Raw genomic sequence first — 23,696 nt, 5'->3', positions numbered from 1 at the left:
AGATGATAATTAAACTTAGGGCATGTTCATATTTACTGAATTGAACTAAGCTGAGCTGAATTGAATAGCTTAAAGCTGAAATGAATATTTTATGAGAGAATGAAATTAAGAGCTGAACTGAACTAAACTGAACTGATTAGAGTTGAACTGAAGTAAAATTAAGCAGAAGTGAACAAGCCCTTAAGGTGTCGAACACGAGTCAATTTTTCGTCAAGTTCAATCATTAGTTTTTTTTTTTTTTTTTTTTTTTTTTTTTTTGGAGAGAAAGTTCAATCTTTAGTTATGCTATTAGAAGAACTCTTTTCCAGTTCAATAAAGTTTGCTGCCAAGTGAGAAACTCTGTGAAATTTCGAGGAAAGCAAAACCTTTTGAATATTGGTGCCTAGTCAAGTTGAAATAGTTGATTTACTTAGTTTGAAAATTGCTTAATTTACTTATGTGCATGATTGAAACTTTTGCAAGCTTTGAAAGCACCAACTAAAAATTATAAAATGTGCATTAAAATACTAATAAAGGGAGGGAAATAAAGTTATCCATGAACTTGCTCATCTTGTTCCTTGGGTGCTAGGTAGGCGCATTTGGTTGTCGGATTTCCCGACTTGCACTGTACCCTTGTTGAATTATGATTCCTTATGATTGAATGAGTTCCCCTGGTTGGGTTTCTTCAAATAAAAAAATAAAAAAAAATAATTAAAAAAAAAATTATTTTTTTTACCTTGACCAGTATTGAAATAGTTAATCATTTTTATTTATCTCTAATATATTGATATCAGTTAGTTTACACGGAGTTTACAATTTTGTTCTGCAAATTGTCATTAGTAGTTAATTAATTATTTATTGGCATATATACATATACTAGGTTAAATCTCGTGTCATGCACGGTAATTTTTAATACTTAATACCTTTCATTAGTTTAACACTATTATTTAATAAATAAAATATTATTCTACCTAATTGCAAAATAGAATGAATGTTCTTACAAAAAAAAATTTAAAAAAATTATCACACTAAAAAAACAGAGTGAATAATATATGCACGACTAATAAAAATAACTATGAATTACATTACAAAGTTAAAGATAGAAAACTGTTATTGCATAATATTGTATAAAAAGAATAATATCTTTGCTTGAATATGTACAAATGTAATATACTTATTAAATCGGAAGTGAAATATTATTGTATAGTTTTGTATTAAAAACTTCTCTAAGAAGCTTTGGCCAAAAAAATAAAAATAAAAATAAAATAAATAAAAAATAAATGTGGAGGAAAAATATTTAACCAGGAGATGACATGTGTGATGTGTCATTCCTGATTTTGCCTTTAGTATAAAGTTATAGAGGTAAACACTCTCCAATTGACATTAATTAAGGGCATGTTCATATTTACTGAATTCAGCTGAACTGAACTGAACTAGTTGGAGCTGAACTGAACTGATTGGAACTGAACTGAACTGAATTGAGCTAAAATGAATATTTTATGTGAGAGGGAAATTAAGAGCTGAACTGAACTGAATTGATTGGAACTGAACTGAACTGATTGGAGCTGAACTGAACTGAAATTAAGTAAATATGAACAGGCCCTAAGTTATGTTCCTATTATATAAATAAATATGTACTTTGTACAAACTAACCTCAAAAGAGACTTTAAGGAGCTCATCAACAAAATATCTTTTAATTTTTCACTGCAAATTGATATGAAGCATTAGTTAAAAAATTTACTGTAAGAAATATGATAAGCTTTTGAAAAAAAATAAACACCGGCACACAAAACTTTTGTATATGAAAAGTGAAAATAAGGTGAATACCAATAAAAGAACGCGAATTTTGAAACACCACAAATAGGAGTATAGGGGTAGGACTATTGCAATAACAGTGAAACAGAGCGATTATATGAAGAAAGCCAAATGCAACAATCGCCATAGAAAAAGCCATGAAACAAGCACAAACCTAAATAAGAATTCTACTAAGATTATAGAATTGACCAAAAAATTTCACATGGACTGCCGTTTAAGCTGTTTATACAAAAAGATAATTTAGAATATCAGAAAGCAATACAACAATTCGGAGCGGTTTATCTCCATCTATTTTTCGATGATCACAAAAAGGAAGTAAGGAACCCTGTAATCCAAAAACTTCTGTAACCCTCCTGAGTTCCTTGAAAAGAAGAATCAAACTCCAAATGTGGAGTATGCAATCATCATCATAACCCAAAAGCAAGGATCTCATTGAAAGCACATCTTGAGGGGCAAAAAATGAAAAAATCCTAGTCATAATGGACCTAATTATACACATTTGCAAGGCACATTGATAATCGTGTGGTGCATGACTTGCACATGAGAGCCCGGACCTTCTGATGATTCAATAACTTCAGTATGACATGCATATCAGCCAGGAATAGATTATCTTTGACTCCACGGGATCACAACCCCCTTTTTCTCTCCCGACATTCTGACCCAAGTCATGTTTAAACAGGCATCTCATATACTCGTAGATCAGTCTGCAAACGGGTGTTATCATGCTCGTTAAATTTTCAGGTCTTCCAATTTCCCATTTATTGTGACAGAGCCAGTATCCGGATGATTTGCAGCCCCATTTTCAGAATTTTCGCAGGAGGTGTTTAGATAGGCATTCGAGACAGCAGAGCTCTTGCAGCCTTCAAAATACACAGAATGGGGAAAAAATTCAGCACATCGTGTCTTCCATCCTGCAAGATTTAGATAGCATGTTGAAGATTAATAAATTTGACCAAGGAAACAAAAACAATCAGTCACATTCAATCGTAACCTAACAGGCAAAATATTACAGCTCACGATTTCACGAGATGATAAATTATGTTACATAGGTACAGATATGTGTGCCTGGAAAAACTGACTGATAATCCAAATATCCCTACACAAACCAGAACTGTTCACATGTGCCAAACCCACAACATTCCAACCCGGCCCAGCACAAAAATTAATGTGACAGCTAATTGACAATACATATCCAACCAGACCCGAACCAGAATCAACTGGAGTTACCAGTACAATATAGTGCACAACACATGATGGAAGAGGAGCCATTCCAAAAGAAGATAAACGAAAAGTTGTCTTGTGTCTGAGACACAAATATTAGGCACAAGACCATGGATAAATAACTCAAAATAATAAAGATAAAAAAAACCTATATATCACTGCATTCAAGTAAAGTGTATATTCAAGACATGAGACACGACTCCAAGGTTATCTAAGTATCACCAGACGATAACTAATGAGAACAATAATTAACCTTTGCTGTTTTTTAAGCCAATCCAAGTTTTGACACCATTATGAAGGAGAAAAGAAAAAAAAAACTTAGCCAACAGCTCATTATTGCAGATAATGTCAAAGTTTCATCTTTTGACTTTCAAGTAAGATAATTTTTTTAAGGTCCCGAACCCAAAAAAGAGAGTTAGCCAAGTACATCAGAAGGATACACCAAACTTATGCTTACTTAAAGCCACTGTAAACTATCTTTATTTTCCCCCTTTATTTCCGGGAAAGAGGACACCCAACTTGAATCATTTAAGTTAAAGTTTTGCCCAAATCAGACGTTACAGAGCTTACAGCTATTTCCAGTAGACATTCATCAAGAATCTTTAGAAAACTGCTCATGAAAATTTTCCCAATACAGTCAATTTTCTAGGACTAAACATGATGCACAACTTTGACAAGAAAGGCAATAATACTAGAAAGGCCACAAAATACTTACTGGATGCAGCATCACTATCAACCAAAACACTTTCCAAGAGTTTGTGAACGGCAATACAGTCCTTGAGCTTCCACTGCCCAACACGGCCGAAAGCTCCATTTCTGTAAAAATATTAAGTTTCAACATCAGCCTACAAAGTTCAAAAACAGTACTCCCTTCATTTCAAACAGTACTCCCTTCATTTCAAATTATGTTATCACAGTTCAATAAAAATAGTAATTAAAAATTTAAATTGAAACAAATCTAAGATCACATATGATAATGCTTTTCCCTATCTGGCAGTGATAGAAAACATATAATTAAAAAATTTATGAATTCAACTTTGAAATTTCAAATAGAGCGAGTTAATTGAGATGGAGAGAATAATAATGGCACTTAAAACAACATTTACAATATCAGATGAGATCATATTACATCGAAAGAACGTCATCTGATGACTCTTCAATCAATTTAACAGCCTCAGACTTTTTACTTGGTTCCAAAAGATAAAGCATCTCTGCGACTGCTGCTCTGTGCATCAAGGAATCTGCAGAAATAATAGATGTCAGCACATATTGCCAAAAGGTCCAAAACACGGGAAACGAGAGCAAGAGCCAAATATCTCCAGAAGCACCTTTATGCTTCGCCAAGAACGACATGTTTGCATCCACCAGAGATTTTTCATGCACTTGACTGCATTAGAAAACAATGAAGCAATTAGAACGAATAAGAATAAATTGAAGGATTTATCCATGGAAATACAAACTTAGAAACCTTATAGATTGACGCTCTGCTTCTAAGACATTCCAGACAAGCCGCTCAGCATCAGAGGTAGGAGCAGGCATAGAGCTCACCTTGTTGAAAAATCTAATCTGTAATAAGCAAAAAACTTCAGCACTCAACCAATACAGTAATCAGAAGGATAAAGACACCCACCGACACAAACCAAGTTATGTAAAATGAAAGGAACAGTCAAACAGAAAGAGAAAGGTCATACCAAACAGCGATGTGAATCTGGGTTTTCAGCATCCAACCTTAACAAATTCTTTACAGCCTTCAAAAAAACCAAAAATAAATAATAAATCAATCAAAGAACAAAACAAATAACATTTTTTATATTATAATGCCAACCAATAAGCGAAAGGTAATGATATGACATTTGAACAAAATGGCAATATAACAGTGTCAAACTAAAGTGATTATTCCCGTTAGGGTTGTCAAACTAAGGTGTTCAAATCCAAAATGCAGACAAATTACCTGCAAAGCAAGTAAAACCTTCTGCTTCCTCATATTTACTTCAAAAGAAAGCAAGTGCGTTTCTAAAGAATCAGCAGAATTTTTCTGCAACAGCTTCAGATACTTTGTAGCTTCCATCATTGTGTCCTCGACCTACAAGAATAAATTGTTTCAATGCAACAATACAGTAATTATGCAATTATACTTTAAAAAAAAGGATTTACAAATTTTAAAACTACAATTCCTCGGTTACTTGAAAAACAACAGCCATGTGGGGTTTTGTTTACTCTCATTAATATTTGAAGGTATTAATGTTTGAAGTCATGTATTGGCAAATATTCCTAAAGGCTAAAGCAATAAGTCAACTATGTTAACACAGAGGAAACCCATATTTTATAGAAAAAGTATCAAAAACATTTTTCAAATCAAAACCTGCAAAAGTTTCTCTCCATGAGGATCAGGATCCACTGCTTTAACATGTTTTTTTCCAGATTTCGAGACATTGCTTGCAGTTGCTTCCTCATTTTTACTTTCTGCCTCCTGAAATTAGACAGAAATTAGATTGACATTCAATGGACAAGAAGGATCCACGATCATTAAGTAAAACACATACTTTCTTAGCTCGGGCTTCTGCCTTTCTCTGCTTTTGCCTCAATTTCTTTTTCTGAGTAGGAAGCAATTTTGACATCTCCTCATCTTCTTCAGTTGCTGACTTGGAGGGGGCATCAAACAGCTTAATGTAGCATCTGCAGCCACCAAAAAACAAACAGTCAACACCAAACAAACAAACAAACAAACAGGAAAAGAAAAAAGAGGGAAATAAAAAAACTTGAAAAGGTCAACCATCATAAATATATATTATGCATCAACTTGCAGAGCCAAAACATATAGAGAAGCTAATATACATTTTGGTGTACTAACATAGAGCATTATGCTGAAGAAAAGTAATGAACTGCAGAAACAAAGTTATAATTCATGCACCAAAAATTTTAATATCAAATGAACATCTGAAGATCTAATCTTTCCAACCTTCTCAGAAAGCAACTTTTGTATGCAGTAACACTCACAAAATTCACAAGATAACATACAAGATGAATTTCCACCACCAAATTTCTCATTTTTTTCATGAATTTCAGTAACACTTTATAGGTGTAATTGACTTGTAATAAAATCGTGTTAGGGATCAAATTTTGTTGTATTGGGCACAGACATGAAATCTCTTACTAATTGATATACATTCCAATACCATCATTTATAAATTTACCGCCTAAAAAAGAACCGTGAAGAGTATCTAGCTCTCTAGCAAAAAGATTGACAGTACACAAAAAAAACAAACATTTGGAAACGGAACAACATGAACACGCGTTACATTTGATACTTAGCAGGAGCACCTGAGCTGAAAATCTTAATCTTTGGCCATAGATTGTAGGCAAAGGGGAAAATAACACATCCCCAATGTTAATGATAGACAAAAACATGTCAAAATACATATGAGATATAGAAGGGTATCCACCTTCTCAGTAAAATATATTATTGACCCAGGTAGCTACCACATAGAACACAATTTAGTACGTAACTAAATCACCTCGAAATGCTTTTCACCAAAAGCTCCAAAAGGTGTCTGTGTGTGTGCGATTTGGGGGGGGGGGGGGGGGGGGGGGGGGGGGGGTTGTTCCACACGTTCAGGAAATGTAAACTGACAGTGAACGAACAAAAAGATTTGAGTCGACCAATGAACAGCAATCTAAGTACAAACTTAACCATGGCATTTAAAGGGGGGGGGGGGGGGAGAGTAGAGAGAATCACCTGATTGCCCCAGCCGCAGCCTTTTGAAAATACGAGTGTGAATGCAATCGGTCCTGAAACTTCAGCATTTCCACATACGTTCTCAAAGTCATTTTTCTTAGACAGTATGAGTGGAAATCAAATTGGTCCTCAGTTATATCAGCATAATGCTTCTCCACAGCTAAAAATTTTTTTAAAGAACGTCCAAGATCACCTTGTCTGAAATAGCTCTCACCAGATGCAAGCTCGTACCTTCCATACACGATCAGAAGAACAATCAATATCTTTTTGATATATATAAATTGCATTGAGAATAATTCATTGAATACCAAATACGTACCACATGCACTGCATGTCATACAAATTATTATGCTGATCACCATCTTTTGTGAACAAGACAGCTGTTTTCTCAGCTAAAGTCACCTATATATATGTCCAACAGATGGAAAATATAAGAAATGGAACCAGCACAAAAAGTCCAAAAATTTTGTTCAGCAAAAGAAGAAATGTGCAGACCTGATCAGCTTGCAGCATACGCTTGACACATTCACTGTTTACATAGCGATCAGCAAGATCCATGCATCGGGCTTCATCTGCTAAAGCAGCAGCTGCCTTCAAGTCACCAGCATGCTTCAAGATTCGGCTCTGTGGAAACATAGCATACAGTATAAGCAAGGTAGCATATAATTGTACAAAATAGTTCAGAGGGTAAAGATGAAGAGGCAGTATACTTCTCAGTTTAACAAACACGAGTAGTTGATCACATAACGAGAATGTGATACAAACGAGAACAGGACTACAAAAGGCAAGCTCAAGAAATCCTGAAAAGGCTGCGGAAGATATGAACGAACCTTAACAGAGTAAAGATCAATCACTGTAGGGGTGTGATTTATAGCTTCATCAATTTTTTCAAGAGCGGTGCTGTATTGACTACGTCTATCGTAATGCTGTAAAAGCAACAGGTAAAAAAGAGCAAACGGACTTTCAGAAAGTGTAATAGGGATAACTCATTGTAAACTGTAGTAACTACACATTCATAAATGTCAGAAAAGCAGACCTGTGCCACCAAGAACAAAGTCCACATGAAGGTAGAAGGAGGCTCTTTTTCGGTTCTGTAAATTACAGAAAATTAGCAGTCAAATTTTCAGAAAAACAGATACAATAATCAAGTTTCTCAGAAAGATAAGCAGAAAAATCAACACACGCAATACACCACCATTAATGTTATGAAATACAATGCTGTCCAGGGAAAGACCAAAACATAAAAATCAAAAAAAAATTAAAGATAAAAAATAAAAAATAAAAGACAAAAAAAATCATTTTGGCTAGAGCAAACAATAACATGCCAAAATAAAATGAAATAAATTAAATAACATGCCTCTTTATCAAACCCAAGGTACAACTACAGAGCAGATTATTACATTACAAACTCTTGTTTGCTACTTATAGAAATAAATAAATAAAATAAAAACCAACCATGAGAGCACATCAGAAGTGCTCTAAAACAAGAGGCATATAAAAGTCAACATACCTTCCAGGATAACCTCCTGTTTTCCTGAGTGAACCCTCCAAGTCCAATATCAATTTTTCAAGAATGTCTGCCTGTTAAGTAGAGAAAAAAGGCAGGATGATACATAAGAACATGACCAAACAATCCCATGTCCCTGACTCTCCTCCATATAACAAAAGAAAAGGGTGGAAGGAAAAATAGATCACAAGAAAATAATGCATTTAATTATGTCAACATTTTGAAACTTTTCTTAAGTTAGTTTCAACCATATTTTTTAACATATTGTACTTGAAAAAATAATAATAATAATAATAATTTTTTTTTTTTAAAAAAAAAAATGTAAAAGGTTATTGGGTTGATCTCTATGTATATATTCCAGTATTATATAACAACACGTGTTTTACTGATAGGCAATTAATAACATAAATAGTCAAAATTTTATCTAACGACATGACAAGTGTGAAAGTCAAAATGTACAAAGCTAAAAATTAAAATACAGAGGAACTGCAACAATATCAGCCACATTCACAACTGTCCTATTCCACATCACTTTAAAATGCATACTGACCTTTCCAGGTTGATCATACAGGGGAGACAGATCTGAAAACAAAGAAGGAACACCCTGCAAGCATCAAATAACAAGCATGGATTAATATGTTGAAACCACAACCAGATAAATAGAGGTAGCAGGATTCAGAATACCTTGGTTAGCAAAGGCTGGATATAGTTGTCTGCAGCTTCTTGAAACTTTTCCCCTTGAAGAAAATCAAGTGGAATTCGCTGGTAGAAAATAAAACCAGTAAAACAAGAAAAATAACCTTAGCAAAAACAAATTGGGGAGGCCCGAGGGAGGGGCATGCTAAACTCCGAGGAATAAAAAAAAACAATAACAAATGAGAATCCATCCGATTAAATCAAAATAAAAGGCTTATGAAATGAGAATGTAACTCAAGAACGTTATACTTTTCTGAATAGAGAAAGAGGTAATCAAACATTTGAAGAAATTTATAATTATAAATTCCTAACCTTAGCGGCAGATGACCATTTATATTCTTGCTGCAGTGATTTATACAAAGCATCGAGTTTCTCTATCTCTTCAGAAGTATACTGTCCTTTTTCTGAATATAGTCCAAGGCATCTTTGCAAACCTTCATAGTATCTAGACCAAAAGAGAGAAAGAGAGATGAATTAGCCTCAACCCACCTTCCTAGCAAACCCCATTTGACAGAATAATCACAAGATATTATAAGGTTCTGCATATTGCAGAAAATGTTTCATATTTCACTTTGAACAATTGAGCGAGCATTATTCCACAACTACAAACAATTAAATATGACTATTCATTCAGAAAACCAGCATGCAGATTCCTATACAAGTCTGCATGGGTTTTAAAAACAAGTTATGTTTTGCTAATAAACAAAAGACATGAAATAGCAAAAACCTATAATTGTCAGGATTCATGGAGAGCAGCAATCTGTATAGTTTCGCAGCTTCTTCTAGACGATTAAGTTTCAGCAGAAGAGAAGTTTCCTGCTCTTTGTAAGACAATCTATCAACCTATATCCAAACCAACAAAGAAAAAATCAAGATTATAGATCAACACATAGAAACTATACCAGGACAAAAGTAATATTATTCAATCATCTCACGATTTTGATTTCCTTCCGCTGTAGTTCTTCATGAGCTCTCTCCAAGGATCCACAATCTTCCAACAGAGCCACCTAAAGAAATGAAATTACATATTTGATAAATGTCATTGCTTAACAAAAACAAGAACATAAAACTTAAGGCAGATAGCACAAGAGCAAGCCAGCAAATGAACCCTGTTAGCGGAAATTGAACTACAGGTGAATCATGGAGTGCAGAAATAGTTTATGTATTCCATATGTTACTTATACTCTATCTACTCCCTCTATTTCTAAATGATCTTGCTTTTGATGGTGATTCTCTCAAAAAAAAAATCAACACGAGAAGAAAATTAGAAACGAAAGAGTAGTACTTAATTCAGCTACTATTTTAAATTGAAGTCCAAACATTGGATAGATTAAAGAGATATTATTTTATAAAACAAATAGGACCTTCTACTAGAATTTAGAGAAAGCATAGATAAAAAAGAATCAAGTGAGCCTAAAGTTTGGGACTATAAGCTTCAAATCTAACAAGAAGACCAAAATCTTCAAACTGTCATAACAACAAATAAGAATATCAACACCACAAAACGCTATACTTGCACCATTCCACATAAATCGCTACATTTAGATACACTATTCACACAACCCTTTTGACCAGCTAGTATGATTTATACATAATTAAAACAGAGTCACGTAGGATATCGTTAGATTCGTCTCAAATTATTTTAATATACCACTTATTAATATTTTTACTCATACTTATATTAAAGATATTAATAGTTAAAGTGTGCGTTGGGAAGCATAAACTCTAAAGGTAGCAATAAAGATGAAACAGGGGAAGTATGTTTTAAGGATACATAAGAGCTCAAAGAAAACACAAGTATCCAAATGACATATAAAATTAGAACAGAAGAAAAATCAATAATTGAGACTGCAATCATGTTAACCAGACTATCAGAGTTCATAGCAACAGTTGGACTCGCCTAGTTTTTAGGTTGTATTCACACTCCTCAAAATTGGACTCCACAACAGTGCCTAACAAGAAAACGTCCATGGTCTCTACTCTTTTTCTTATATAGATAACACTCATGTCCAACAAGGGCATGAGACAAGTACTGGAACGTAGGTAAATAGACAATTCGCTTAAAGAGCTGCCAAGTACTTTTTCAGCAAGTAAGAAAAGCGTGGTTATCATTGTTTATTAAAAAAAATAACACATTGCAAGGGACGCCTCACTTGGAAACACACACACACACACCCACCCACCCGGCCCAAACAAAAAAATATACTGTTAACATTTAGGTGCCACGCATGTCTTTTGTATGACATAGTCAGGTACCTTGTACAGCAGCATTTCACTATGCTCACATCGTTCATTATCTGGTGGATAATCATCCTCCAGTGTTCCTTCATATGCCTCTAGAATTTCAATTGCTTTTGATGCACTACAATCCAAAATTGAAGAGTAAGATTTAGATAAATGCAGATATTCAAGTTTCAAGAACTTCCAATAAATCACATTATCGGATTATACAAGTACATTAGAATATTTTCTTACAGATGCACAAACAGAATGACATGTGTAATACAAGTAGACGTTTAAATGATTATCGATAATATGAACCAAGTCAATCAGTGAACAATTCACCAAAACAAAGAAACTTCCATTTGATACTAAACACACTAACAATTGGTCCTATTTTGCTGTCCTACATCCTAGTAAATTTATCTAATATTAGATCCTGTCAAACAGGTAACTATTCTAAGGGCCCATTAGTCCCGCGTGTCATTTTACTTGGAACCTTCATGCCCTTCATTGACAATCGAATTGCTGCTGAATGCCTAAGCTACCAGATGAAGGTTTAACATCATTAGACAATTTAAGCATCATGCATATGAACAATCAGTATGACCTAACACAGTAAATGCACCCCCAACTACATTGAGCTTCGTTTGGACCTTCCAAAGAAACTATGTCACTAGGTATCACCTAAATGTCTTGCCAGAAGCGCATCACAGATATTAACCAGATGGAAAACCAAATTAAGAAGAGAAAACATATATACTCTGAGTTTAAATGGTGTGCAACTGCAAAGCCAATCCAATTCATGCGATGATTGGGTTTCAAGCTCAAAAGCCGCTGCCTTGTTTCCACAAAACCTGTCAAGTCACGCATTTGAGCCTGCAGGGAAATCAGCAAGGAACGCCTTACAATTTTACAGAAGAAAAAGAAAGAAAGAGATACATATATACTCAACGCTACTAAAGAGTAAAGACTTTCTTACTCTTATCGTTTTTAACAATTTGGCCACTACTCATAAGTATTAAGAAGAGATTACTGAAGGATTCCTTAGTTCCAAGTCTTACATATACATACCACTGAAGTGTAATCTATTGGAAGAATAATACACAAAACCTAAATAACAGATCATTGCTCTTAGGAGACATAAAAATGACCCATAATACTTCCAAGAGAGTGGCCAAGTCGTAAGCATTCTAAAGATAAGGAAAATAGTAAACAGTGTATCACCTGCAAGAGAGATAAATCCCGCAAAATCTCAATGTTATCAGGATCAATCCTCAGGGCATTTCTGTAACATTTAATAGCCTCCCTGTATTCCCTGTCTGAGCGATACAGAAGGCCATACACATGCCAACAAACATGACTTTTGAGATCATTCTGCACCAAGAGATGCATTAAAATTACAATCTTACCCAATGAAAACAAGATCAAACCATAAAATCCACTAGAGGAAAAGTAAGAGCACACATGCTAACCTTTAATCCAAGTCTAACAAGTTCATAAGCTTCTGCTTTACGGTCCATGCAATTCAGAGTTAGCCCTTTCATGGACAGAGTCTCTGTTAACCATTCAAAGATAGACTATAAGTTTGCCATTAGGATATACAGGCTTGAAACTAAATTACAGAACACATTTATTTAGAATTTATCATACCAATAAAAAAGGAAAAGAAAAAAAAAGGCAACTCCCTACACATAAACATAGCCCATTTACATACAAGCACCCACATTTCAGTGTATTGGCAGCAAACTGCTTGAACCACATAATGTTCATGACAAATGATGAAGTGATGATCCCTAGACAGGATTTGACACTTTAAAACTTAAAGCAAAAGAAGAAAGCAAAAAGAAATAAGAGAGCTATATCCTAAAGCGATTGGAACAGCCTTCCCACACACACCAAAAAATAAAAAATCAAAAAACTGAGGCCTAGAGGCAAAGAGTGCTAGAAGATAGTAAAGTCCCCTTCCCTTGTCTGGAACAGTAGGATTCTACCAGGAAAGAGTTGCGAATAGTATCTTTAAAAAAAAGACATTGAGTGATTAGGAAGGCTATTACTCAAGTAAAAAAGGTAAGAGCAACAGGTGAAAATATGCATACACAAAGATTATCACTAAAAAGGAAAATAAAATCAAGAAACTCACAAGTTTCCTCACAAGCTCGGAAGAAGTAACTCGCATTAAAAGCTAAAGAATTTTTTTGGGGGGGAAGACGTGATCGATGATCCCCATGAATAATGGATACCACGGCGGCACAGCCTCATGTTCATCCATCACACTGCAGCAACATGAGATGAAAGCCTGCCTTGGATGGCATGCAAGAAAGAGGATAAGTGGATAACTACCTAAGTACCTATGAACCTGATGTTATAAAACCCCACACGGAGCTGACATCTAAAAATTTGATGCAAAAGATGGAAACTTTATAGTTTTTCAAAACAAAGATGCCAACTTTGGATCAAGGAGTGTACTCTGAAGGAAAGAAAAATCATTAAAGAAACAATTCCCAGGAGTCCTGGCAATCTTTAAAGTAAGAGTATAACAACTTCACGAATGCTTGGGTTTTCTTAGTTTCCTTGAAACATAAAAAGTTGATGTCTCAGGTTCAACAGAATCATGAACTTTCAAGTTTCAACAGTCTAGCCCAGTTTTGAAGGGAAAAATTGTGGTAGAAGAGCCCCTCAACCATAGAACTTCAAACAAACGATCACAATATTTATATCAAAATCAAAGCACCTAGCTAATCACTCACTGCCAGCTGAATTTGCTAATTTAAGAATATTATATATACATGGAAATTTCACATTACCAGAGTCAGAAACTCATATGACATGATATTCTCTTACATACCTCCATGGTCCGGAAACTTTTTCAGAATGGCATCCGCTGCCTTCAATCCCTTCTTATACTGCTTTGTTTCATAGGATTTCTGGGGAAAAAATTGAGCAGAAAAATAATTGTGGTTATAAATCCATATGCAATCACAATACTGTATTTAAGACCTTCCAATATTTATCAAGAAACGGAAACTCAGAGCTAAAAAGGTTAAGCCTCATATGTTAAAACTACTAACTATATATAATAAACCCAACGCCCCCTAGTCTGCCAACCTAAATCACAAGGGAAGGAATACATGACAAGTCCTGCTCTTTATCTCCTATTACAGTAAACACGACAATTCTTAAAAATTTTAACTGCGAAGATTAAAGGATTAATGACAAAACATTCACAGAAAAGTCAAATTCTAAATCAGCATAAGGATGGTTAATTCCAATTGATCAGCCATTGAACCACTGACACCACTGTGATGAAACAAAATTCTACATATTCCTCTTATCCCCATCGTTGAAAAACAACCGGCATTCGTATTGCTTACATTGATAAATAGCTAGAACAGCAAATGTGATTATGTGAGCAATTAAACCAGTAGTCAACAAAGAACAAAATCAAGCTAAAACCCCGATAATTAAATTCAACAAAAAAATAACTCGAAACCTCAAAATCAAGCACAAAGCATCAAAATCAATAAGAAAAAAACGAAAAAAATCCTAAATTTAAAAAACAAATATTCCAAACAATTGAATACTAATCTAGGGTTTAAGGGGTGGCGCAGAATTTTCAATGACGCAAACAAATCAACAACCAAACAATTGAACCACGATTAATGCAAAGAGTTGAGCAAAAACAAGAAAGATGAAGCGAAGACATACAACGATGAGCTTGAAGAGATTGGCTTCCTTAGGAGGAAGTGAAGCGCCCATTTTCGGCTGCGATTTTCCGAGGTGAGAGAGACGATGAAGGTGATGAGAAACAGTGGTGGATTTGGAGAAAAGCTTGGAGGAGTTTTAATGGCTGCGGAAGAGAGAGAAATGGAGGAGAGAGAAAGAGAGAGGTGGCGTTTATCTGCTGCAACCCTACTGAGGGTGAGAAAAGGGGAGAAGAGAAGAGAGTGAGGAGGGGGGTGGAGAAAAGTAGGGAATAGGGACAAGCAAAGCAATAGAAATTTTCTTGTTTTCAAGGGTAAAATTGTCATTTTCATTGGAGATTTTGATTCTGAATAAGATATTGCGCAGTTTAGCATGTTACTCTCTCTGAATCGGAATAATTGACACGCTCCCCTCTGATTATAAGTTGGTTGAGTATATAGATCGATCATAAGCTACAAGTCTACAACCATTGGCTTAATCTTTGGCTGAGTTGGTTGTTTAAGGTATACGAATCCACTTGATAAAGAGACCATGTGTTTAAATGTCATTAATCGCCCCTTCCAAACATTGTCCATGATAGGTATTTGTTATGAATATCATGATTAATTAACTATATCTAAATTGAATTTAGAAATAATCATTAAATAGTTGGGCTTCCTAGGTGTTTGTTATGGAAATTCATTCAATCCAATAATGCTAGTTTATGGAATGTAAACCCGTCTTTTTACATATTGAAATCATTTTCATGTAACTGAATCTCACGACACCACAAAAATCCTTAGCTCAAATTGTATTTTAACTTATCACCTTTTTTTAGATTTTATAAGTTTATAAGGTACACTAACCAAGGAGTCTGAAACAACTAATAGTTCAGGGGCTTATTTAAATTTAGGGTTGGGGCATCATAGTTCTTTCATACATGACGATCTTATGAAGCACCTAGGTGTTGGACATTTGCAATTTTTGCATGATACAAGTAAACCATGGCCCAGAAAGAAGTCTTATAATTCATCTTATCCCAAATACGAAGTAGGATTCATTTGACAATGTAATGAAAAAGACAAATTTTATTCTCTCATCGTGAGTGTCTATAGTATAATGTGCGTCAATAGTGATGATGTCCATAAGTGTGATATTAAACTTGAATTAAAGGAGCTATCTTTTTCTTTGCAATCGAACATTATGGCTTTGTGCGGTTAAACCAACCATCTCATGCTCATTGGTTTTGGTGATTGAAATAAGGAATGGTAAGGTTTTATTAGTCTAATAAGGGATTAGCTCTAGTGAAGTAAGAGGTACTAGAGAGTGGAGAAGGCATATAGAGATATTAGAAATGGAGGTAGATTTAGAACCAAACAATTAGACTATTATGAACAATAATAGACAATTTGACCTGTTTTTTATCAGTCTTTTGAAAGTAATAGACTATTTTACCCCTTGCAGGACAAAAATAAAGAGTGATATAAGACATCCCAAGGCACTCATTAGTTGTACTCTTACTACTGTGTACTTAAAAACATGGGACATCCATTATTGGCAAATTCATAATTCCTCTGTTTTTTTACTTGCAACAGTTCTCTTTTCACAATTGTTGACGCATTATTTCAATTGCTAACTAGTTTTTGGGCCCAGATGATGCCTCGGATTATTACATGGAACTGATCATTATTATATGTTGTAATTTATGATTAAATTTTCATGTAATTAAATTTGTTATTCAAATTGTCATTTGTTGCATATTAATATTTTGTAATTAAAGGATTGCATAGAAAATCACATAGCTTGGTGGCAAGACATTTAGTTCTAGAATTAGAGGTTGCGTGTTCAAATCTGGTGGAAAACATTTCTGGATGATGTGGAGTAGTGAGGGTGGTTTACGTGACACGTGGACGTTATTAGGAACGCCTTTTAATAACTAGATCTCACTTAACTATATTTTTTTTATAGCTATAGATATTTAATGATAGTCAAGGTAAAACAACTGAATGAATGATGTAAAACAACAGAGAAAGTAATTGATAAATTCATATATTCCCAAATATGGGGTAAAGATATTATGTCCTTAGTCACACAAGAAACATCTTAAAATATAAATATCTTCATTTTAGCATGTTTTTGAAAAATAAAAGGTTGAATATTGCACGTCATCATAGGTAAATTTGGAAATGAATTTTCAAATGTGGGATAGAAAGATTACTTTTCAGTCAGCTTTTATATTGTCTGTGATCACTAACAACTTCCATATACACCAATTAGAACAAGTTTCAAGATCCATGTTGGCATGCTACACAATAGTGTCAATGACACCACAAGTCCAGAAGTAGAAAACAACAATATTCTCTAGTGTCATATACACAATATAAGGTCCTTTATAATCTAGGTATCTTGGAAGCTATACTATTGTAAGCATCATTTATCTCATCTTCTGTCATCTCAATTGTTTCATCACTGTCATAATTCATTGAGTTACTAGCTACGTCATCAGCTGAGACAACCTGTTTGCCTTTTCCTGTATTACGACTGGTAGACTTTTGCTCTCTGTTCTTCTCACTCGAACCATCAGGCATCTCCTTCAGTTCACCCTCGTAGATCTTTTTACACGCAAGAGCCTGCTTGTGAAGATCAACCTTGGGAATTGAGAAAGAACTTTCAGCACCCTGCACTTCTAACAATTCTTCAACAACCCGAGGGACCATGTTCCACTGCTCAGTCAAGTGCCTTAAATCCTGGACTCCAACATAAAACAGAAAACCACAGTGGTAAGACCAATAAGAGGAAACAATATAGCAATAAATGTCACGCTTTCTGGTTTGCAATGCAGCAAGAACTATTGAATTTGCTGAATCTTTCGCAAAGCAAGATATGCATACCTGCTCTTTGTCAAGCAACTCTATGGCATCCTCTAAACAGGTCAAGATTCCTTCAGCAGCTACGTTCCTTATCTCACTCGGCTCAGGCTGAAAGGTAAACAGTATAATAAAACCAGTTACTGTAAAAAGATGATATCTGCCCAATCACAGTAAAGACACGATTCAAACACGACACATATATTCATATATTTGTCTGGGATGTTGTGGCTAGAAAAACAAGGATTCTCGCTTGGGGTTATTAGCGTGTAAAAGGGAAAAATTTCCTCAACATTATTGCTATTTTTGAAAAAGCTGTCTGACTATCTCACTTATATCTGACTTTTACAGATCTAAAACCACCAAACTTAATAGCTTTAAGCCCTTTAACCTCATGATGGATGGCACATTATGAACACTCAAAACGATACAAAGAGCCTCTGCTGCCTTATTGTACCCTCAGAAAGAGATTTTTTGTAGTTTATCAGCCCAACGTGATATGTATGACCAATTGACCCTCATATTGAACTTCAAATTATGTGGTTCTTATTCCCTAATGTTGAACACCTGCAGAAAAAATACTTCCAGTGCGACTATTTACTTTAAATTAAAAGGATTGCTTGACACTACATCAATTCCCAAACCAAGCTCATGCCAGCACATGGCACTGATAAAAATCTATATGTTTGGTTATTAGTAGGACATGCATGCATAATCTAAGGTAGAATTAATTATACCAGGTTCTTTTTTTCATCTTAAGCAGACAGAGGGATTATTGTGTTAAAACTATACAGTTAGATGGAAGAAAAGGGGGGCATAATTCACAAGTTTAGGGGTATACCGTATACAGTGCACAAAGTTAGACATGAAGATTATCTTGACAACGTTACAAAAGTTCAGGGGAATCGTGTGAAATCTACCACCCAACATTTCCGTCCTACCTCCCCCCCCCCCCCCACCCCAAAAAAAAAAAAAAAAAAAAAAAAAAAAAGAAGAAAGAGTGAGAACAATAAAACTATACAAATAAGGGTAGTTGTACAAAAGGTCAGAACGCAGAAGTGCCATAAAAGTATAGGAGATATCATACATACTGTACTTTAACACCGTGTTTGGATAAAGAAAGGGGAAGGAAAAGAAGGGGAGGGAGGAGAAGAGGAGGGGAGGGAAGAATGGTGAGTTTTCCTCCCAAATCTCTCCATTGTTGGAGGGAATTTCTTACAATTTAATCCCTCCACTTCTCTCCCCTCCAATTCCCTTCCTTCCTTATTTGTTATCCAAATGAAAGTTACCCCATCTCTCCATTTCTCTTCCCTTCCTTTCCCTCCATTTCCTTCAATCCAAAGTTCCAAACACACCGTAAAGCTTTAAAAGGTGGAGAATATATCTGAACAATGTTACCCAGATACATTTACAAGTGTTAAGTATGTCTACCTATCACAGTCACTAACAAGTTAATGTTCAAGAGTTGCAATAAAATATATAAATAGAAAAACATAAACAAAGAACACGTGATTTTCTATTTTTCTAATGGATGACCCATTCACAAGCATATAATTTTCCTCCTCTTTCCATCTATATGTTTTATATATACTCCAATTATACAGTAATACATGGTCCAAGATAGTTGAGGTGTACTTGTGAAGACTGAAGTGTCGTGCAGAAATTAGTCCCAATCTTATCCCCCCATGGACCCAAATTAAAAATAAATAAATAATTGCTTTGCTTTCTAAACTGCATTAAAAGCAAATTAATGTACCTTCTCTTCCTGACTTTCAAGCCATGTGAGAGTTTTGTTCAAATCATCAACTGCCCATTTCTTCACCTTGGAAGCAGCAAATTTTTCTCTAAGACTTTTTGATGCATTTTCTCTCAATCCCTGCAGCAATATGGAAATACATCCGACCAATGTAACTGAAAGCATAAGTTCACGTGCTGCTGAAGCCTAGCAAGCAGGCATTACATCCAAATAATACATGCCAGCATTGTCAAGAAACTGTGAACAGAACATAAGCTAGAACTTGTATGGCTAACCTTTGGTGAGCTGGGAGTACTAGACTCAACTTCACGTCGCTTCACTTCATGATTACGAGATTTATTATGTTGGGATTTTTCAGAAACTGCAAGCAAACAGAATATTAGCCCCAGAAGTGCTTACACTATCAAGGAGCATCAAGCTGCAGTTCAAGCAGAAAAAAGGCATTATAAGCTTCTACAAGATTGTTGGAACTGCCTGCTGATCATAGGAAGCAACAAATGAAACAATTCATTTATTGGATGACCCATAACATTAAATACTCTGATGAATTAGAAAAACATTCCATAATGGTTATGCAAACTCATCATAGGAAGGACTAGGGATAGAAAAATAGCACAAGCAAAAAACACAGCAACAAACAGCAAGTGGTAGCCAATGAGGATCCTGTTCCTAGCAAGATTTAGAAATTTTCATATGCACAATGCTGTAAATTTCTATCCCAATTCAGCAATTCCCTAGCAAGCATATTAGTACATGGGAGATACAGGACCAAAGGAGAAGCATCCTCAAAAGCTAGCTCTAGGGGAGGAGAGCCCATAGCCCTATATAAATCCCACATCAGCCCCCCCCCCCCCCCCCCCATATGACCGATCTGGAACTCTAGCCCCATAACTTGCAATGGACCACAATGGGCACCTATGTCTCCAGTGCAGCTTTAAGTTCAGCCTCAACAGAAGAGCCCAAGAAAAGGCTAGCCACAAAATTAAAGTTCTTGTCTGCACTTCTGCAAATCTCAAGCAGCTGGAGTGCAGCAAAAGGCCCTTCCAACTCCACAACCTAGATTGGACTCTTATTTCACATTAGCTGACACTTACACATATAGTCAGTGTACTCATTTATGTGATCACTTAATTATAGTAGTCTATAGCTACAGATAAGAAGGGGCTAGATAAGAAGATCACTAGCATACATTATGGAAACACAATCTTCATGTAGTCCTCAATGCCAGAAATCCCAATGGATCACACCTCTTTCCAAATTCTCTACAAGGCTATGTCAAGTCCAAAGTTTAAGGAACATTCACCATTAAATGACTGGGAAAGTTTAAGACCAGCCTGAGGGAAGGAGCATAAAAAAATGGAAAACTCAAATGTGGCAGCATTTCATATAAGTTGATCAGAACGCCTTTAAATAGAAACGACTACTGAATCACTCCACAAGATAAAACCGTTGCTCTCAAACAGGACAGGTTTACAGGCATGTTGTCAAAGCCTACCATTTATACGTTTTCATACCCTAAAGTAAACACTCAACTGTACGTTATACCTTCAACTTTCCAGCACCACTCAACTGTATGATAGCTTCATCATAAACAAACAATTTCAAGTTGCAACCCCGATCCCCCCCCCCCCCCCCAAAAAAAAAAAACAAACCAAAAAAAAAAAAAAAAAAAACCAAAACAAACTCCACATAGACACAAAAGCCAAGCTAAATAAAGCAAAGTAACAATAGGAAGACAGTCAAAAGTCTTAAATTCTGAATATGCAGAGTATTTTGAGCTATTTTAATAAAAAATTTCAGCACCCAGTCTTTCCTACCATCTCAAGCTTTAGTTCTTTACCTAATATCCTTAGAAGAAGAGGAGGAATTCATAGTACCTTGGTTTCCTGTATGAGTTGTGTTGCTTTTCCTCCATGGATTACCAACATGCATAAGATAAGTTTCAATGTCAACCAGCTTCTTCTGGGTGTAACACTCTGTTAACCAGTCCTAAAAATAAACACACTGGAGCATATAAGATTAACAACTTGTTTAGAATTAAGATAACCAATTAATTTTAAAAAATAAAAGTGAGAACATCACCTAAAGATATCATTTATCTACCCATGTCCATCACCCATGTCCTCATTCAAAATCCCAATTCTCATGGACATGGGTTTTAAAAAGAGTGGGTAGAGTTATTGTTTTAAGGGAAGTTGAAAAAAAGTAGGGACCCAAAGTGGAAAGATAAGAAGACTGAAAACAACACTTTAATCTTTTGAACCTACCCAAAATGAAAATTTGAGAAATGGGAAATTTAGTACAAATATTTTGTGAAAATGGGAAGTTCATTGGAGGGCAGAGGGAGTAACACATTTATATTGTACACTGCAAGAGCCATCAGGAAACAAAGATTTGCATCACCCTGATTAGATGTATTACGATCATCTCACAATCATGTATTTTATTTAGTTCATCTATTTTCCATTTCTATTCCTTTCCCTTAATTCCATATGAAACTTAAATGCTTTGATGTATTGACTCTTGCGAGTTGTGAGGTCCTGTGCCTCTAAGTCATGTAAAATAAAGAGCTTTCCCTAAAAGACATAAAAAGTTTGAAAAGTATTCCACAAATTCATTATTAATCACCTTGTTCAATCATTTATGTTGGGTGTGATTCTACGATTGATGGCTGTGATACTATGATTGACAGAGAAAACAAATCAACCTCAAGTGAAGATACAAGTTTTCTTTCCCCAATTTTCCTGATTACCTTTTCCTGATCAAGATGTGACATGTTAACAAGATTTTTTTTTTTTAGAAAAACCTGCTACAACACCACCACAACCACATGTAGACAAATTTTAATAGGACTAGAAGTGAAAAGATAGCATAGGCAACCATCCAAAAGACAGGATTAGCTCCTTCCAAGGCAGTAATTCAAAGGAAAAAAGCATACTGTCTTTCACTTATTGACGTTTACCCCTTAACACCACAAACATTACAAGGCAACGGAAAAAAGCCCGGCTTTCACATATAATAAAATATGTTAAAAGGCAATACAAGCAAGATGCACCAAAACAATAGAAAGGTGCAAACCTTTGAAACAATTGTTCCACCATCTGCTTCAACTTGTCGAAACTTCGGGGTATTCCGAAATGCACAAACCAAAAGAGTGCAATTAGAATTCCAGTCCTGCTGATATTCTGCCCCCATTTCTAAGGCTTGTGACCGCAATATACCTCGCTCAGGATTAACAAAGCCTGACAGAGCAAAAACCACCCCTTCCTGTCCAAATTAAAACCAAATAATCATTTACTCTCACACCTAAAATTGCATCTCATGGGAATATACACAAATCTAAGCTCTAAATATAAATTTAAGCTTACCAAAAGCTTAGAGAACTCCAATTTTTTTGGACCAACTGAAGATAATTTCTCCTCACCATCATCATTGACTCCTTTGCCTACCTCCCTCGCTCTTTTCTGCAAACTTTTCACATGACTTTCATCATCCATCTTATCATTAACTTGTTTATTACCATTTCCATCGTCTCTTGCACTCATCCAAGAAGGCAAGGCTCGCTTAGGATTCTTAGCAGTCCCACTACTGGCACTCGCCTTTGAAGACGACATTATCAAAATCACTCCCCTACTATCCAAATTTCTTCTAGTAGCAGTCAATCACTCACTGATGAATCAACTCAAGGTCTTGAACACAACCCACATACAAAACCAAAAACAATCACCTCTATGTCAACATAGTCCTACATTATTGAAATCAACATTTCCACTAATAATAATAATAAATCAGTTCAAATCAATATCAATTTCGGGTCTAACACACGCCCGTGCAATTTCTATTATACACCCGAATGTATCATATCTTGCCCAACAAAATAATCTATACTCCAATTTCTGAACCAAATATAAACAAATACCCCAATCCCTAAAAAGGGTTTTTAGATAAACACTTAAATGTTGAATCAATCAAAACAAACAGTTAAAATCAAGAAATTCATCAATAACTACCCCAGAAAGTAATGAAAAAGAGTTAGTACATGCAAATATGCAATCAAAGAATTTAAATTAAATGACTAAAATGAGAATTTAGGATTAATCTATGCTACAGTGAACTGAAAATACATCATCAGAAATACAGCAATTTCAGCAATGAGGGAGGAAAGAGTTGTACCTTGATTATTATGGAGAGAAGGAGAAAGAGAATGCCGTTGAA

The 23,696-nt window shown here is 35.1% G+C and overlaps 2 protein-coding genes across 2 annotated transcripts; both read right to left on the bottom strand.

The window, feature by feature from the left end:
- Positions 1-1,927: 1,927 nt before the first annotated feature.
- Positions 1,928-15,145, bottom strand: LOC145619233 (N-terminal acetyltransferase A complex auxiliary subunit NAA15-like). The gene is made up of 26 exons (XM_081673880.1): positions 14,883-15,145; positions 14,023-14,101; positions 12,650-12,732; positions 12,402-12,551; positions 11,938-12,053; positions 11,211-11,316; positions 9,890-9,961; positions 9,682-9,797; positions 9,267-9,399; positions 8,943-9,020; positions 8,809-8,862; positions 8,262-8,332; positions 7,788-7,842; positions 7,582-7,677; positions 7,247-7,375; positions 7,071-7,153; positions 6,752-6,982; positions 5,559-5,691; positions 5,378-5,485; positions 4,967-5,098; positions 4,707-4,763; positions 4,484-4,581; positions 4,344-4,402; positions 4,145-4,256; positions 3,731-3,831; positions 1,928-2,705 (listed from the first exon to the last, which is right to left on the bottom strand). Exons 1-26 carry the CDS (start codon positions 14,931-14,933, stop codon positions 2,524-2,526), a joined length of 2,685 nt encoding a protein of 894 aa, XP_081530006.1. The 5' UTR covers positions 14,934-15,145; the 3' UTR covers positions 1,928-2,523.
- A 1,922-nt stretch (positions 15,146-17,067) lies between these two features.
- On the bottom strand, positions 17,068-23,246 carry LOC145620969 (DNA-repair protein XRCC1-like). The gene is made up of 7 exons (XM_081675708.1): positions 22,850-23,246; positions 22,560-22,748; positions 21,359-21,470; positions 19,757-19,842; positions 19,482-19,601; positions 17,750-17,836; positions 17,068-17,605 (listed from the first exon to the last, which is right to left on the bottom strand). Exons 1-7 carry the CDS (start codon positions 23,093-23,095, stop codon positions 17,249-17,251), a joined length of 1,197 nt encoding a protein of 398 aa, XP_081531834.1. The 5' UTR covers positions 23,096-23,246; the 3' UTR covers positions 17,068-17,248.
- Between the last annotated feature and the right edge of the window lie 450 nt (positions 23,247-23,696).

This window comes from Chenopodium album, chromosome 27, assembly GCF_948465745.1.
Source record: "Chenopodium album chromosome 27, dcCheAlbu1.1, whole genome shotgun sequence".
NCBI lineage: Eukaryota > Viridiplantae > Streptophyta > Magnoliopsida > Caryophyllales > Amaranthaceae > Chenopodium > Chenopodium album.
The sequence above is the reverse complement of the archived record's forward strand: the minus strand, read 5'-3'. Positions and strand labels throughout refer to the sequence as shown.